General features: G+C 37.3%; 1 protein-coding gene across 1 annotated transcript in view; it reads right to left on the reverse strand.

The window, feature by feature from the left end:
- The window catches only part of btbd8 (BTB domain containing 8), a 30,501-nt gene that overhangs the window by 11,944 nt on the left and 504 nt on the right, over window positions 1-18,053 (reverse strand). The window contains exons 2-9 of the mRNA XM_056246234.1: window positions 16,907-17,065; window positions 13,518-13,697; window positions 13,169-13,302; window positions 12,864-12,981; window positions 8,139-8,228; window positions 3,870-3,950; window positions 3,657-3,753; window positions 1,600-1,688 (exon numbers count right to left, since the gene is read on the reverse strand). Of these exons, the coding sequence (XP_056102209.1) occupies window positions 1,600-1,688; window positions 3,657-3,753; window positions 3,870-3,950; window positions 8,139-8,228; window positions 12,864-12,981; window positions 13,169-13,302; window positions 13,518-13,697; window positions 16,907-17,010 (893 nt within the window). The 5' untranslated portion in view covers window positions 17,011-17,065. The remainder of the gene's footprint in view (window positions 1-1,599; window positions 1,689-3,656; window positions 3,754-3,869; window positions 3,951-8,138; window positions 8,229-12,863; window positions 12,982-13,168; window positions 13,303-13,517; window positions 13,698-16,906; window positions 17,066-18,053) is intronic.

Raw genomic sequence — 18,053 nt, forward strand, 5'->3', positions numbered from 1 at the left:
ACTTGGTAAAGATGGTCATAAAGAGCTGGTGGAAATTTTTGTAAAATGGATTTTTTCGCTGGTTTGCACAGTTTTTTTTTCACATACTGTATGTTTTGAGGTATTGAGAAAAACAGAAATGATTCTGTGCGAGTGAGCATAAACAGCATAATCTGCTTCTGTCTGGTGACTAGCACATTTATTTTACAGCAAGTCAAATAAATTGCTTGACCCAACGCAAGTTTTGTTCCGTTTTTTTATTTGCACCCTGTATTGTACCAACAAATATTGACTTCGCTCTTGGTATATTAGACTGTACGTCAACAATTGGACGAGGACCTCTAGGCCGTATTTTTTCCAGTTTAACGCTTTAAAAATATTTAACGCAATTAACACAGCATCCGTTTTTACGTCATCCTTTAGCTAGCGTTACATTACATGACCACGCTCTTATTCCTGCAAATGCTTTTAAATCATTCAAGCACGATAAGACATAAAAGAGAACTCAGTGCGGTACAGCGCACCAGCGATATTGAGTTTTCTTTAGCGCCTGAACAGACAAAAACCACACAAAATGAGTTGAGTATTCTCATGAGCACAGTCTTAAATGAGTTAAATAAAGTCTTAAATGGACGTAAAGAGTTGTGAGAAAATGTGTCAGCTCTGTGTCATGTGCGTCAGGTTTAAAGTGACAGCAGCCTAATAAACCTGCTGCAGTCTGTCATTAATATTAATCAAAGAACAAAAGAAAATCACTCACTGCTTTTAACTGTATAACTTTAGTAGCTTTAATATAAATTATGCAGTGAAGACTATGAAGTGTTTGACAACTTTATTCAATTAATGGATATTTCCTACCTGTTAGATCAAATATTTTAAATATACTGTCTGTATGTTGTTTCTACATTAATTTGAAGATTAAATGTGAAATTATTACAATATAAAAACATATGAAAAACTTTTATATTAGCTGTAATTAATCACGATTAATTACAGAAAAATGTATGATTAATGAGTTAATTTTTTTAATCGCTTGACAGTAAACTTTTTCTTTTCTTATAAGTTAACTGTATGTATTAACAACAATCCGGTGTTCAAAGACAACAGCAGCTCTATGTCTGTCTATATTCAAGATTATTTCTTTGTCTTTGATATTTAAAGGCAGTTGGCAAAATAGCCTTCAGTATATTGTTTGACGACAAAATCCACCCACTCACCAAAAATAAAACTTTGCTCTATTGATGCAAATGCTCGTCCACTCTGGTCAAATGTTTGTTTGCTTTTGTTTTTTTGAATTGTTATGCCAAATATTAACATTTGACGTGAAACTGAAAAGACTTCAAAAATGGGTTTGTTTTAAATGTTGAATAAATATCTGCAAAACTGATTGCATCCACATTTGGACAGAAGCATAACCTCAGAAATAGAAAGCATTTTGGAACATGTATTATTTATTGATTTATTTAGTCATTTATTATTTAGTGATTCATTTGCACTGTGCAGTATGCATATGACAGTAGATGGAGGAAAGAACTCTAACGGGGCAGTACAATCAGAAAAGCCATTTTAAAACCATTATTAAAAGCAGAAGCATCCATAGAAGTGCAGAAAATGCCTCACCTCACACAGGAGCTGTAGAGATCGTGCAGGCCTATAGAGTGGGTAATGGCAAGGCACTCAAGTATGGATCTCTGAACTCCATCAACAGGCTGCAGAAAATGAGAAAAAGGATATTCACACCTCATCTCACTGTCTTTAGTGGTTCAATAGCCTGGAACTCCAATTTACAGTATGGAGTTCAGCTACTTGACCTGGTGAATTTACTTTCATTTCATACAACTTAAATCACTCTTAATTTGAACAACTTCCTGAAAGCTACAATTTGCAAACTTTTGGATAACACAGATTATTTATTCAAATGTTACCATTGCAAAGCACCTGATAACCAGTAAATAATGAAGAAATACCTCTTTATGGGTTATTTATAAATCCTTCATAATAAGGGGGAATTAAAGCCATTTGGTACTCTTTGTATGATGAAATTGCATGATCATTAAAGCTAAACAAGTGAAATAACACCCACGAGTGAATCACCGTAAATCAAATAAATGTAAATGTGAATAACAGAGGAAAACTGCATCTTGACACATGTAGTAGGCAAAAAGTAGAAATATACGATTTGTAAAATAGAATCAAAAGCATTCAAGCCTGGAACATTGAATTATGGACCTAATTATTGAATTAGGTGTTAAGACGTAATAAGATTTATATATATACTGTACATTGTGTCCATAAAGTGCGAGCAATGTCATTTTGTTATTAAATTATTCTCGCTATAGTATATATTGCATTTGCAATATATACTAACTATATATATATATATTAAAGAATGCATTAAATGTTTTGAAATAAACTAAAGAAATGAATCCTTTTATTCAGCAAGGGCACATTAAACTTTAAAAGTGACAGTAAAGACTATTAAAGTAGTAAAGACAGTTAAGACCCCAAGTAATTTCAAATAAATGCTGCTCTTTTTAAATTTCTATTCATTAAAAAATACTGACAACCGTTTCACAGTTTCCACGTAAATATTAAGCAGCACTGTTTAAACATTGATAATAATAAGAACTGTAAACAGAGCACAATAATGATTTTAGAAGAGTGACACTTAAGTAATGGCTGCTGAAAATTCAGCTTTATCATCCCAGGCATAAAATACATTTTACTGAAATAGATAAAATGAATAAAACAGTCATTTTAAATTGTAGAAATATTTAACAAGTGTTTTTACTGTATTTTGGATCAAATACAGGCAGCCTTGGTTAACATAAGAGACTTATTTCTAAAAAACTCTTAGCGACCCCAAATATTTGAACCGTAGTGTGTAAATATAATATTTTAATTGATTGACAGTCCTAGTCTAAATCTGTCAAAAGTACTATTCATTTCTTTAGGGGGGAAACTAATTCCTCAGCATACCTTGAATCTTTCCTACACTTAAACAGATGATAATTATTTTGAAAGAGGAGGGGGACTGAATGCATTCCTCTTTCATCTCTGTGTACAGTAGGATGAAATTACAGGCTAAAAGGACACAAACTGGACTGGTCTGAAAGGATTTTTGAAAGGTGGGAGTAAGAATGAGAGACTCGAAGCACAAACAAAACAACCCTTCACGAATTGCAAGAGGGCTGTCAAACACAACACTTCCTGACTTCCTCTGCCTCCCACTACTGCTTTTGTATCAGTGAGCGCATGTTCAAGATGATCTGCAGTTACTGTGTAAACATGAGTTGAGTCTGCTGCTGCAGTACTTCAGTACAGTAATTCTCTACAGTAATTCTAAGAGAAGTAGAAAAATGCCTGAAAAAAAATATGTTACACCTGCATTTGAGGAACTTAAATGGGAGGATTCTTCTTTTGGAGCAACACCAGAAGGATAGGGCCATGTACTTTTGGCTGACAAATTAAATGCTCTACAAAAGCTGAACCAATGCCCAGACTTTACTCGCTCACAAATACAAATCACATAATGTTTCCCTAAAGGGTAATAAACGACAAGATGATAGTACTATTGGCACAATATGACAACAGACTCACTGTTTAACAGGACTATTTACACTCCTCACCTCAAATGGACTGAATGTGTAAACCGTGACTCCTCCCTCTGGTCTTACCTTGGGAAAAAAGCGGCAGTAGTCCCGAGTCAGGACCATCTCGGCCACATCTTTTAGCCCCTCCAGGCCCAACATGTCTGCTGCTAACACAACCTGACTAAGATCAGAGACAAACACACACATCTTAACATTTGAGTAAAATCTGACAAAGCCATTGCATTTTTGTATTTATCACATTGGAAGATAGGAAATGTCACTACAGAGCGTGCTTACCTGACATTTGTTCCTGGTGGGAAGTCTAGGATGGCACCGTACATGAAATGAAGCAGAATCTCCATCTCATCTGGACCCAGACTGATTGATGGACAAAACAAAAAACAGACACACATTAAGATTATTTTGATAAATTACAAACTCAATCTACAGTTACAATCAGTCCAATGGCGAAACAGAACGTCACAGGCGGGTGACGTCATGACCAAGAAAGCACATCCTGAATGACCGCCGTTAGCTTCTGTTCCTCAGCAAGTGCTCTGTGTTGAAACTGTGTGTCTTATTTAGTGTTGTCTGTCCCAATATAGTGCAGAATCATAATTCACATTAATATGGTGAGCAAGGGTGTTCAGGCTTGCGTTCCCCATGGTTCTGGCCCTGCTGCTGCTGAGGCAGCGCGGCGATTGAGATTGTGGGGTTCGCAGATGGATCTCGAGAAGGGGTTAGAGACTTTTCTCTCCCTTTAACCGAGGGATCCAGTGCTCTCTTGCTGAGATCGGAAGCCTGTGCTGTGGCTTCTTGTTCTTCTTTTTTTTAAGGCTTTCTGACCCCAAGACTCAACTAATCTCTGCAATTCTCCATCTGTGATCCTTGGAGAGTCTTTGGCCCCCAGGGATCCAGCGTTCTCTTGCTGGGATCAGAAGCCGGTGCTGTGGCTTCTTCCGCCCGGGGAGAGAGCCAGGTGCTTCAGCTGTCCAGCTATGAGGAGTTGGATGTGCTGAGCATCGAAGCGGGGGATTTTGAGAACTCGCCATCTCTATCCCCCGAGTAAGAACCCGTGCCGTGGCTAAATTAAACCGAGAATTGGTCGATTGAGAAGCAGGGCGCTCATCCTACAAACAAACTGGATGAGCGCGTCTGCACATGATGGCCATCTTGCAGACGTATCAGGGGGACCTGCTAAGAGACCTTGATGAAGGCAAGGGGGTGGGGCCCGAGTCGACGCAGTTAAAGAGTTACATCAGGCCACGGTTTTGTCTCTCCGGGCCACCAAAGAGACGGCCAGAGCCATCAGCCGTTCTATGGCAGCCACAGAGAGGCATCTCTGGTTACATCTGTCTGACATCAAAGAGAAAGACTTTTTTTTTTCTGGCCTCTTTGGCAATGCTATAAATACGGTCATCGAGAAGTTTCAGGTGGCAGGCTGGTCCTCTCCGCTCACATTTGTAAGATTTTATGATTTGGACTTCACAATGTGCTCTTGTCTTAGGTGTGCTCGCAGTATTCACACAGACAGGTACTTGTAAGCATGGCGGTTTGGGTATTATCGTTACCAGAGCGAGCGTCAATACTATGAGGCAGCCAAAGTTCACTCGAAAAGGAACATCTTAGGTTACGACTGTAACCCTTGTTCCCTGAGAAGGGAACATGACGCTGCATCGCCTTGTCATACTTCCTGCATCCCTTTGATTGAGTTGCTTTGGCTCTTTTGAAGCTAACGCCAGCCATACTGGATAAGCTTTTATAGTTTCCTAATCATGACGTCACCCTGTGACGTTCTGTTTCGGCATTGGACTGATTTCACACATGCTTCAGACTTCAGAAAGACATGCTTCATGCTTCAGACGCAATAACAAAGAGGCGTCCCCAAAGCGTCAATACTATGACACAGCGTCTCGTTCCCTTCTCAGGGAACAAGGGTAACAGTCGTAACCCGAGACCTTTTACAGAACCAAAATATTGTTGTTGTTGAATCACAGCTGATTCATCCATAATCATTTGAGCTGTTAGGCGTTGCCTTTCTTGCATACTAGCATGTTCATGTTTGGGGGAGGAGCAATGAAGGGAGGGGTGTGTTTCTTTTGAAAAACACTTCTACAGCCAGTTATTTTACTTATTATTTTACAGGTTCTGTGTTGTCAGTCGAGTTTTGTTTTGGTCTGTGTGGTCTTGCCCACTGCCTGTGTTCACCCCAAAGTATTTCGACACCCCGGGATGCCAGTTGGCAGGAAACAGCGTATCGCAGCCTTGGAAACGAGCAAACAAACTGGTCAGAGATTGCAGATTCCACACAACCTAAAAAGCCTCGGTATCCATCTAAAAATCTCTATGAACGAGACAGCATATTAAAACGCGTATAAATCAACCGATTAACTAAGTCTCCTCGGTTTTCGTCGTCAATCGCGCTCGTTCTGTTGCGTGTCCTAAAACTGGCAACTCTGGTCTCTGATATTTTGAATTTGGACTGCAGTACCTATTTCAAACCCATTCTTACATACAGCACCTATAATATTAAATAAAAAATGATATTAAAATGTTACAAATATAATTAACTAAGATTAATAAATACCAATATGTGTTTTTGAAAATTTACTGTGATAGACCCCATGAAATTATTTACAGATCACAATTTTCAGTTCTGTTTTGACATAATTTCTATTGAAAAACAAAGTTTAGGTGAACAGTCTAGTTTATTAGCCTGGGAAAACCCAGACAACTTCCGGCAAATTTAGATTTGCTCTGAAAGTTAGTCTGGCAAAGAGCTCATTCAAGCCCATTTCCAATCCGTCGAAATCGAGGCACCAGTCAGAAACGTTGGGGCGGGCTTTACACGATGACGACAGCGCTGGGATTTTGAAGCAGATTTTGTAGCCTATATTACAAAGATGGATGCCGCCGTCGAACATCACTCGTTCGAATCAGCTATCGCGTCTGTTTTAAGCGATTTGAACGTTTCCTTTTTGTTAAAAACCGAGCAAAGAACAACACTCGGAGATGTTTCTCCATCGCTCTACATACGTCATCTCCTTCATCGCTCTGATTGGTTTTAGGTCTATCCGCGACATCCGTTGGTGACGCCCCTCTGGAAAGGATTTGTCTATGACACTTTGCCAGACCATAACTCAGTTACAACTGAGAATGGTCTGGTTTTAACCAGGCTACTAGTTTATGTCAATGCCTGGCAAAACAAAGACAATTTAGATTCAATCATTGGCACTACCTACTCTTCACCTACACTTGTAGAACAGCCAGAATCAGAGATCAAACTATGAGAAAAAGATCCAAAGATGTAGGCCGCCTAAATCTTCTAATGAAGAATGAATTATCAAAATGAAAAAACTATAAAAATTAATCAAATAAAAGGGCATTTACGTTTTGTGTCACAGAGCTCAGAAAAATCAGCATTATGTATTTTATTCTTCTCAATATTTTGTTTTGACAATAGTATAGTAAAAGCTAAATGCGGTTTTAGAATAGACAGACTGGTGTATCCTCAATGCAAGAAGGAGCGCTACCGCAGGTCCTTCCTTCCAACAGCAGTTAGACACTTTAATTGCAGTAACAACACTATGTAGCACTTATTATATCTATTACTTCTATCTAGTATTTTTATTCAATGTGTTTTACCGTACTTGTTTTGTTTTTTTTTTATTGTGGAGCTGCTGTAATAAGTTAATTTCCCCGGTATGGGATTAATAAAGTCTACTTACTTACTTAAATCAAAAGTCTATTTTTGATGCACATCATGGATTGAACTGCCCAGCATGAAACACTACACACATTCTCCTGGTTTTCCCAGACACAGACTGAGCAATTAATAATTGATTGCTGGTGGCTGGAATATCCTCCTCCGGGACAAGGTCTGACTAAGAACTCACGCTGAACTCTGCGACAAGTCAGATCACACACATGACCTATTAACTTAACACACAGAGTCTGGATTTTTAAAGGACATGGACTGCAAGCACAAGGGCCACAGGTTCAATCTAAAACATTATTAAAAGATAAATATATGAACTATAGATCTTCTTAAATTAAAGCCCTGCTTTGTCATCTTAAACGCAGGATGTCCCAGGCTCTCAGAGATATCTTACTAGAAAAAAATCTGTTTTGCAGTTTTGGAGAAAAACATTTATTTCATAATGTGATTTTCCCCCTACTTTCAATTCTTTTACTTCAATGAAAGGTTAAAATTGTTGCGAATTGTTTTAATTAAAGATCAAAAGGATAAACAATGCTGAGTTATTTTTACAGCCATCTTTGATCATATTTACCAGGGGTGCCAATAATTCTGACCACAACTGTACACATGTACCCGGAACCGGTAAAAAAAGGAAACAGCAAGAGCTACAAAGAGATTAATATAATGACTGGCTTGCTGTACATTATCCTTTACATACCTTTGAATGATGACAAAAACTAAACATGACAGAGTATTTGATACTTGTATTTGTACTATGTGTTTGTGTATGTGTGTTATGTCTTTGGAGGCTAGATGATGAGTTGCAGTGATTTGTCCCGTTTTGATGGTTATACGGCATAACCTACCCCTGCAGAGTGATACACTGACGCAAACTCTCCATCCAACTGCCACACAACATCGCTCGGAAATACTGCGAGCGTGCACACAGAATGGCCCTGTGGGAAAGGAAAAAAAACATACACACAGACAACGTCAGTTTCCCCTATCACTCACACACGCTTCACGCCACATTGCCCAGGATCAATATTTGTAAAACAGCCACAGGAAAAATGTGTGTGCGTGCTTGTGTGTGTTATTCACTGAATGATATGTTTGGGCATGTAGAAAAAAAGATCAAGAATATAAAGAGGACTTTGAAATGGAGGGAGGAAGATGTAATGGTTTGTTGAATATTTTAGAAGATGGTGATGACTGTGGCTCTGACTCAAACCTAGTGAGCTGATTACCTTCACAGACACATCCCGATGGCTGACAAGTTCCAAGTTCTTAGAAAAGTACTCTTTGTAATGGCAAATGTCTTAGAGCTGATTTATAGCTGAATTGAATTTGTTGCATAATTAATGAACTCTGCAACATTGAACACTGAACTGACTTGAGCTGAATAATGACACTATTGCTGTCTGTGACGCTGCTTATAGCTGAATTAAGCTTATTGCATAATTTAATATACTCTTTTAGTTATTTAACTAAATTGAATAAATCAACATTGAACTAAATTTAGCTGAATATTGACACTATTGTCTTTTTAGAGCTGCTTTACAGCTAAAATTGTATTTGTTTCATAATTAAAGAAATTCAAGAACTTTGTAACATTAATACTATTTTCTTATTACTGTGAAGCTGCTTTGAGAAAATCTGTATTGTATGAAGTGCTATATACATAAATTTGACTTGACTAATCATGTGGATTTCATATGGGTTTGAAAAACTTACTGTTTATCATTTTATTGTCATTATTAAACAGTTTTAAATGTTGCTATCTTGGTGGATCAGATCTGATGGTATGCTGCTGCAGAGTAAGTATGGAGACTTGCTACTGCCAATACATTCAGAGACACGCCGCTGTGAGCATGTAGCACATAATGATAGCATACATGACATTACCCATAGCAGATCTATACAGGTGGAGCAGGGGGAGGTAGAGGGTCTCTGATAGCATACTGCAATACTTTCTAACAGCAAAAACTGAACCAAACCATTTAAATGTTGATTAGCAAGCTCAATGGCTGCAGGTGGAACAAATCAGCCTGTGCCATGTAGTGAATAAAGTTGAACCACTGTAGTCACATGGACTATTTTAACAATGTCTTTACTACCTTTATGGGCCTTGAAAGTGGTAATGGCATTGCATGTCAATGAAGTTTTTTCTTCATTGTGATATCAGGATAATACATGTAGCATTAAGTAAAAATGTCAGGGTGATACAACTATATATTTATATATATATATATATATATATATATATATATAAAATCAGCCTGTGATATATATATATAAAATTACATAAATCTATTTTAATTCAGAAATGAAAAAAAAATGCATTTAAGAGGATCTTCAAGTCATGTTGATTATAAAATAAACTTTTATGTACTTTTTAACAAATTATAAGAACCGGATTAAAAACAATGTTAATAGCATAAAAGCATAAAAATAGCATAAAGGCATAAAGACAAAAAATTATCTAACTGGTTTATGAGGCAACAGGCTTGTGCTATCAAACTACATGTCCCATTATTCTCTGAGGCAAAACAAGAATGATAAAATATATGGATAACACATAAATTACACACTAAATGCACATCCTTTGCTCTTAATTAAATAATTACGATTTCCGAAGCCACAAATAAAAACTTCCCTGAAGGCAGCGTTAGACACAGCTGGTGACACTTCATATGATCTACAGTCTTACGCTCTCTTATGTCCCTCATCTTCTCCCTCTCAGTCCTCCTTTATCTCTCTCAACCAACAGCCCCATTATTCTCTATCTGCCATAAACATTCGCTATAAATAGATTATTATTTTTCAACGTGTCACTTCTGGTCTCCTCTCAGAACAAACTGCAGCTCTAAGAGTGATGACTGAGGGAGGCTAAGAATAACGCTTACAAAAAAAAATGGTATAACCCATTATTATTCGGACAGATCTGCATGCCCCTGCTAATAGGGGTCTTATACAGTAAGGGCCTTTTAGTCATGGTCAATTTTGTAGTTACTTTCACTTGATGGCAGTGATGGATCTATTTCAGAGGAAACATCTCCATCGGTAGAGCATTTCGTTCCGCAGCTTTCCATTTCCATTGAAATTATAAAACAAAATTCTGCTTTTGACATACATGCTATTTTGGGTTCTATTTTTTGGTTACATTAGGACAGCCTAAACGTCTAACATTCAAAGAGAAAATACCACACATCCAACAAGTCATATTTTATACAGTATTCAATTGATGACACACATTTATCGACTGACCTACAAAAGTCAGGGACTGTCAGCAGCTGTGGATGTTGTTGTAAAATTAAACATGTCACAAGTTTATTTATTAAGCACTTTAACTGGCTAATAGGATTTATTTCTCCCTCTAAAATATGTTTAAGTTGCTTTATGTTGAAATAAAGCAATTCAATTTGCCATAGAAATTGTTTAAATGAATTTTGTATTTCTAATTGTACTGTTATCATTTCAGTTTCAAGTCAGCAAAATCCATATTAATAAATGATCTATTTAAAACCGGGATTTTAAATTATAATATTCATAAGCTAGCCATGTGTGAAGTCATAAGTAACTAGCACGCCTGTGCAAATGACCAGTGCTGTTCTGGTGTATGTATCCTGCAGTGAGACTGACAGATCTGCAGCAGTCACCTCAAGCCTGACATACTGATCAGGACTGCAGATGTCTCCCTCTCTCTCCATCCATACAACCTAACCCCGCAGAGATGCAGCTCATGGATGATGATGATGACGGAGAGCCTGTTGCTATAGTAACAGGTCATGGCAACTGCTCTAACCTCTGCAGCCCCAAACAAAGGTGCTTACAAGATAATGACAGAAAACTACACAAATACAACTATGCTGTAATTCATCTTCATAACACGATCGTACATGCGTCGCATTGCTAATATCATCAGCAATCACTACAAATTGGTGTGTTGTATGCAAAATATCATTTTTGGTATTTTGGTTTTCAATGTCAGATAATATTCAGTTAGTTTCTTTCGGATTAGCTTTGACTTTGCTGTTTCACGTAGGAGAAACTGTAGTTCTGCCACCTCCTGGGAATTTATGATACAGCAACTTTAGCTGGTTCCACTTAAGTCAGACCATCCAGCACTGAATATCAGAGATGCACAGTACCTTATTTCGGCTGACACTGGGGATTTTTTAAATCAGTATCAAGCTATATTGCAGAGGTGTCCAAACTCGGTCCAGGAAGGCCACGGTCCAGTAGAGTTTAGCTCCAACTTGCGAGTAAACGAGTAAATGGCCATCTATCTCATGGACGGACATTACCGGAAGATAGTGATTACAGTTTATAAAGTTATAATTATGGATATTTTTCTTACAAAAATCACTTCGCTTCAAAAGGTCTTTATCAACACTCTGGAGCCGTATGGATTACTTTTATGATGGATGAATGCACTTTTTTGGGCTTCAAAAAAAAAAAGTGATACCATTCACTCCCATTACAAAGCCAGGAAGAGCCAGGATATTTTTTATATAACTCTGATTGTGTTTGGCTGAAAGAAGAAAGTCATATTCACTTAGGATGGCTTGAGTACAATCCTTGAGTACATTATGGAATAATTTTCCTTTTTGGGTGAACTAACCCTTTAACATATCGGACAGAATTTTTATTTCAGCGCATCTCTATTGAAAATACAAAAGTAATTATTTTTACAGTTTGTTATAGTATGAGTTTAGCGTGGGACTACCTGTTTGTCTAAACAACAGTAGACCGCAGTAGGCCTGTGCTGCTAGTGGCGTAACAATCCATTTTTGTTACTGTTCATCTATTTTTTAATGTTTTCATAAAAAAAAAAAATGTTGCTGACAAGTGTCTTCATGCAGGTGTTGAATCTCTGCATAAAGTACTGAGGCTACTGTAATATCACTGGGTTTGAATGGAAAACCATAGTGTGTTAAATTTTCACACAAAAAGTGAAACTGAAAGACTATAGTGAAAGAGAATGTCACGGTTGAACAGCTGGTTAAATGATACATTTAGAATTAGTGAAACTCCATGTAATAGAGACCAGTGAAAATGCTTCCATTTTGCATTATTTCCATTCTTTTCGAATGTAAATGTAAATTTCAATTGTCAGGATTTTACATTTTTACATGTATGTAACTATTTGGTATGTCCCACTTTTGCTTTATTGACAGCAACACTCAAGCTGCCTGAACTCCACAAGTTTGGGTAAAACCTGAGGATCATGTTATTCAATATAATTTGAGAATGTTTCAAGAAGCATCTTGTGTTTCAATGATAAAAATGGAAATTTGACCTTTTGTACGAGTTGACATGGTCAATGGTCACAAATTTGCTTATTTGATTACTATGCAAGAATTTTTAATTTGTTAAAAATCGCTTCATGATTTTACATCACAACAAGTTTTAATTTGTCCAAAATCCTAGACCTGTTTATTTCCTTGTTTAAAGGAAAAACATACCACATTTCCAAAATGGTCTGCAACTTCTGAACCCTGCTACATAAACGATTTAAGAAAAGTGAGACACAAGCACATTGGTAAATTTACGCAAAAGCTGCAGAAAGCTGGTGATGATGATTTTACCTGTGTGCTGAGAAGACTCTATCTGCCACCTGAATGCTGATGTCAGACATATCGGACATGTGATACAGAGCCAAAAGATCTGCCCCAAGCCCAGATGCTGACTCGAAATTCTCTGAACCTGACAAACAAAGAAAAAAATTAAGCAGAATGAGTAACAAAGCCACAACGTGTAATCGTGTGGCTATTACTACTCATAAATAGAGAGCAGCAATAATGCAGGCAGCTCCAGTAAAGAACAGTAAGATTTCTGCATAGATCTTCAGAGAAACAAATCAGTAAAATGTAACTGGAAATGTTGTCCTTACTTGAGTCAGAGCTGACCTGAGAGTCAACATCAGGGCCGTCTTCAGCAGTGCCGTTCACTACCAGCGAATGGTCGTTGTGTATATTTAAGGCAGTACTTTCCTTTGCCAGGCACTTGTCATCCGTGTACACGTTTCTGTTATAGCAAGAGCAGCATGTAACATTTTGCCAAACACGTATAGCTCAACTCTTTTACAGTTACAGGTACAACATTGATCCATGGTTTTATATAACATTTTTATAAAAAAAAAAAAAAGAAAACAGTTTTAGCTTTACTGCAATAATAATATTTCTAATAATAATACTGATTAAGTCGGTTGAGAAGAGTAATACAGAAATGCCATTATGTACTGTATGAAGTCCTTGAGGGCTGCAGGTTCAGTCCCCTGCAGGTGTATGACAGGTGTAGTTGGTTCGGTTCCCAGCAGGAGGTGAGGAGCTCGGGCCAGCAGCACCGCTCTGTGGGCCTTCAGCCGAACAACAGGACCCACACACAGAGTGACGTCAGTCTCCTGCTCCTCCTGCAGCAGCCTGTTGCAGAGAGAGATCACAATTATTGCAGGAGGGGGGTTTATGTTCTGTTTGTCAGTGCGGGTGCTTTTTTTTTTTTTTACTGGAATAACATTTAGTCTTGTAACAAACTCAAAATTGCTCAGTGCCTCTAACTATTTTGTTGCATTTAGCAACACACTGCTGAGAGACTTTCTAGATTCTACATTAAGTATATTTATATTTTTATATATATATATATATATACACTCACCGGCCACTTTATTAGGTACCCCATGCTAGTAACGGGTTGGACCCCCTTTTGCCTTCAGAACTGCCTCAATTCTTCGTGGCATAGATTCAACAAGGTGCTGGAAGCATTCCTCAGGGAGTTTGGTCCATATTGACATGATGGCATCACACAGTTGCCGCAGATTTGTCGGCTGCACATCCATGATGCGAATCTCCCGTTCCACCACATCCCAAAGATGCTCTATTGGGTTGAGATCTGGTGACTGTGGAGGCCATTTTAGTACAGTGAACTCATTGTCATGTTCAAGAAACCAATTTGAAATGATTAGAGCTTTGTGACATGGTGGAAGTAGCCATCAGAGGATGGGTACATGGTGGCCATAAAGGGATGGACATGGTCAGAAACAATGCTCAGGTAGGCCGTGGCATTTAAACGATGCCCAATTGGCACTAAGGGGCCTAAAGTGTGCCAGGAAAACATCCCCCACACCATTACACCACCACCACCAGCCTGCACAGTGGTAACAAGGCATGATGGTTCCATGTTCTCATTCTGTTTACGCCAAATTCTGACTCTAACATCTGAATGTCTCAACAGAAATCGAGACTCATCAGACCAGGCAACATTTTTCCAGTCTTCAACTGTTCAATTTTGGTGAGCTCTTGCAAATTGTAGCCTCTTTTTCCTATTTGTAGTGGAGATGAGTGGTACCCGGTGGAGTCTTCTGCTGTTGTAGCCCATCCGCCTCAAGGTTGTGCGTGTTGTGGCTTCACAAATGCTTTGCTGCATACCTCGGTTGTAACGAGTGGTTATTTCAGTCACTGTTGCCCTTCTATCAGCTCGAACCAGTCTGGCCATTCTCCTCTGACCTCTGGCATCAACAAGGCATTTCCGCCCACAGAACTGCCGCTCACTGGATGTTTTTTCTTTTTCGGACCATTCTCTGTAAACCCTAGAGATGGTTGTGCGTGAAAATCCCAGTAGATTAGCAGTTTCTGAAATACTCAGACCAGCCCTTCTGGCACCAACAATCATGCCACGTTCAAAGTCACTCAAATCAACTTTCTTCCCCATACTGATGCTCGGTTTGAACTGCAGGAGATTGTCTTGACCATGTCTACATGCCTAAATGCACTGAGTTGCCGCCATGTGATTGGCTGCTTAGAAATTAAGTGTTAACGAGCAGTTGGACAGGTGTACCTAATAAAGTGGCCGGTGAGTGTATATATATGTGGTAGTGTAGCCTAGTGGTTGAAGATCTGGGATGGAAACTAAAAGGACCCCAGAAAGACTAACACAAACTAACAGTATTTACATAAACATACATACATTGCTTTTCTAACGGTCTGTAGTGTTTTGAATAAAAATAAAAAAGGCAATCCTATGATAATGTGTAAAATAAGAAATAAAGTCACACTATGACATATAGAGTCGCAATCATGAAATAAAGTCTCTCTCAATTACAATAAATAAAAAAATACGAAATAAAGTCACAATTGTGAGAAATAAAGCCGCAATTACCTTTTTATTATTTATGTCTTTTTTTTGTTGATTTTTACACTTCTCATAATCTCAGTGACGTTATCTCTTTTAAAAGTTTTAAACGTTATATCTCAGTTAGCCAAATATTTTACTGAAACAGGCGTTCAGTGTTGAAACAGGATGACTTACTACACAATAAAAACACACAACGCCACTAATGTGTCTCGAGAGAATACAAGAACTATCACTAAAGCATCACTGAGGCACTAAATCTAAAAAGAGAATCTTTACTGATGGAGGCTCTTCCTCCAACTTCACATCCACATCAACATCACTGTCAGCATCATTTTGGCATCTTCTACTGCAGTGCGCTGAATCTGGGTGACCCAGAATCCTCTGTTGCCCTAGGCCTTTGTGCTGGGCATTGGTGTGACTGAAGTCCTCTCTCCTCCAATGTGAGCACAAAGATGAAGAAGTGGTAGAAAGAGAGTTGCATTTCCACCCTAAATAAAACTGCGGTGAGGACCATCAGTAATAACTACAGTTCCCGTGATGCCACAAGCTTCAGATGACAGAGTACACTACAGGTTGGCATGAAAAGGAGGACATAACGTTTTAAAAGAAAATATGTTTGCTTTCTTCTTTCAAGACTAGTAGTGCATTGAGTAGTCTTCATCACGCAAAACAACAATAGCAGGGATGTACTGGCATTACAGTTCTGGCCGATACTGATTCAATATCGATTAATCGATAATAATTTTCATGTTATGGGCAATATTTAATAAATGGACGATATTACAATTAAAATAATAATTTTGTCTACATAAATTAAAAATAAAACGCTGCAAACTAAAATCAATCCTAATTGAATTTAGGCATCACAGCATTAAAATGTGCGGTATCAAAAAATAATCATTCTGAGATTCGCTTAAGATTACAAATCAACAATGTTTAAATTATTACTAATAATTAAATTTTTAGTGGCTTTAAAGATTAACTTAAATGAGTGCCAAATGACGGAAAAAGTATCAATCTAAAAATAGAGGAATGAGAATGGACAAATAAATCCAATGCTGACAGAAAAAACCTGTAAAATCAGATGTTTGTACCAATATATTGTGCATCCATAAACTAAAGAACTATTCTAGAGAAATATGTTTCTTTTCAGATTCTGACAGCAGTTTTCATCAATGCTATGAACAGAACTATCCATTTCTTTTAAAAATGTCTAAAATATTTTTGTTAAAAAATAAACATGTATTTTTATTTAATTCACACTTTCGAATGGTAACGTATGTTTACATAAAAAACAAATGATCAGAGTTTGCATACAGTATGAAATCAGCAAAGGGAGTGGCATAAGCTGTGCAAACATTAAAGCAGGTCGGCGTGATTTGACTACACTGGTTGCTAAGAGTGCGTCATAACAACAGTGATGCTCTATGCTACTATGAGAAATTCATACAAGTTTTGAAAAAGCATAACAAATGTATTTCATGTTGAAGGTGATAATTACCGGTTCAGGTCTCCTGACAAAGCATTTGCCAGTCGCTTCTTCAGCTGGTTTCTGCATTTGCGCTCTTTAGCTTGGAACTCCCTGGCAGCCTCGGTGGATGACATGTTATTGCCAAACTGCTGAGCACAAACGTCAGCACATTTCTGTCATGACGAACATCTAATGAGAGAAATAAGAAACACAATTCAGTCTCCTGACCACATCTTTATTCTAAAACAAATAAATGAGGGACGCTTTTGTCTAAAGTGTTCTATATAGTATAACAATAACAATCTTCATGGTCAATCAATGGTTTTTATTTATTTTTATTTTGTCATTGTTTCATTTTAATTTAGTTTTTTAAACTAGTCCCATATAGGATAAAACAAAATATAATTCCAATGTCAAAAGTACAAAAATGTACTAGGGAAAAAAATATCTATGAAATAAATGAATACAATAAACAAATATTTTAAAAATATATATTACATTAAAAAATAAAGACAAAGTAAACAAAGAAACAATATTAAGAATGTTGAAATTACTGTAAAAGTAAATGTAGGCCTAACTGACATAAAAAAAAAAAAACATTTTGGCTGCTGTCAATATATGAAGCTAATATTTAGAAGCATAATGGGTTATGGTATTTATAAACAATAAGATGTGACAGGGTAGCACAATACTGTCAGGATTTTAATTATCATCACATATAATATCAAAATGGCTATAATGTCAAGGCTATTAGATCTTTAAATCAGAACATGTGATAAACAAAATAGAAAAACTATATTCATAATAATATCAAATATAGTTTAAATAGTTATTATATATATATATATGTGTGTGTGTGTGTGTGTGTGTAAACAGTTAATTGTCAGGGCTTGTAGATTTAGAACTGACACATGGGGTTTGAATGCCTAACGTTACACCATCAGTTGCCCTGTCAGATCTTTGACCACCAAGTCAAACATGGCTCAGCAGCTGTGAGTATGCACAATTATAATCAAGTAACGTTAAATTATTGATTATTAAATGTTATGCTCAAATTACGCAAAGCGGTATGATATTATATTATAAAGCTTAGAGATGGACAAATCTAATCTGTTAGCATGATTAACGTTAGCATTCACACCTTTTGAGTTTTCATATCAGAGAGCTATCAAAACAA

The sequence above is a fragment of the Rhinichthys klamathensis genome, unplaced genomic scaffold, assembly GCF_029890125.1.
Source record: "Rhinichthys klamathensis goyatoka isolate OS25496 unplaced genomic scaffold, OSU_Roscu_1.1 h1tg000036l_1, whole genome shotgun sequence".
NCBI lineage: Eukaryota > Metazoa > Chordata > Actinopteri > Cypriniformes > Leuciscidae > Rhinichthys > Rhinichthys klamathensis.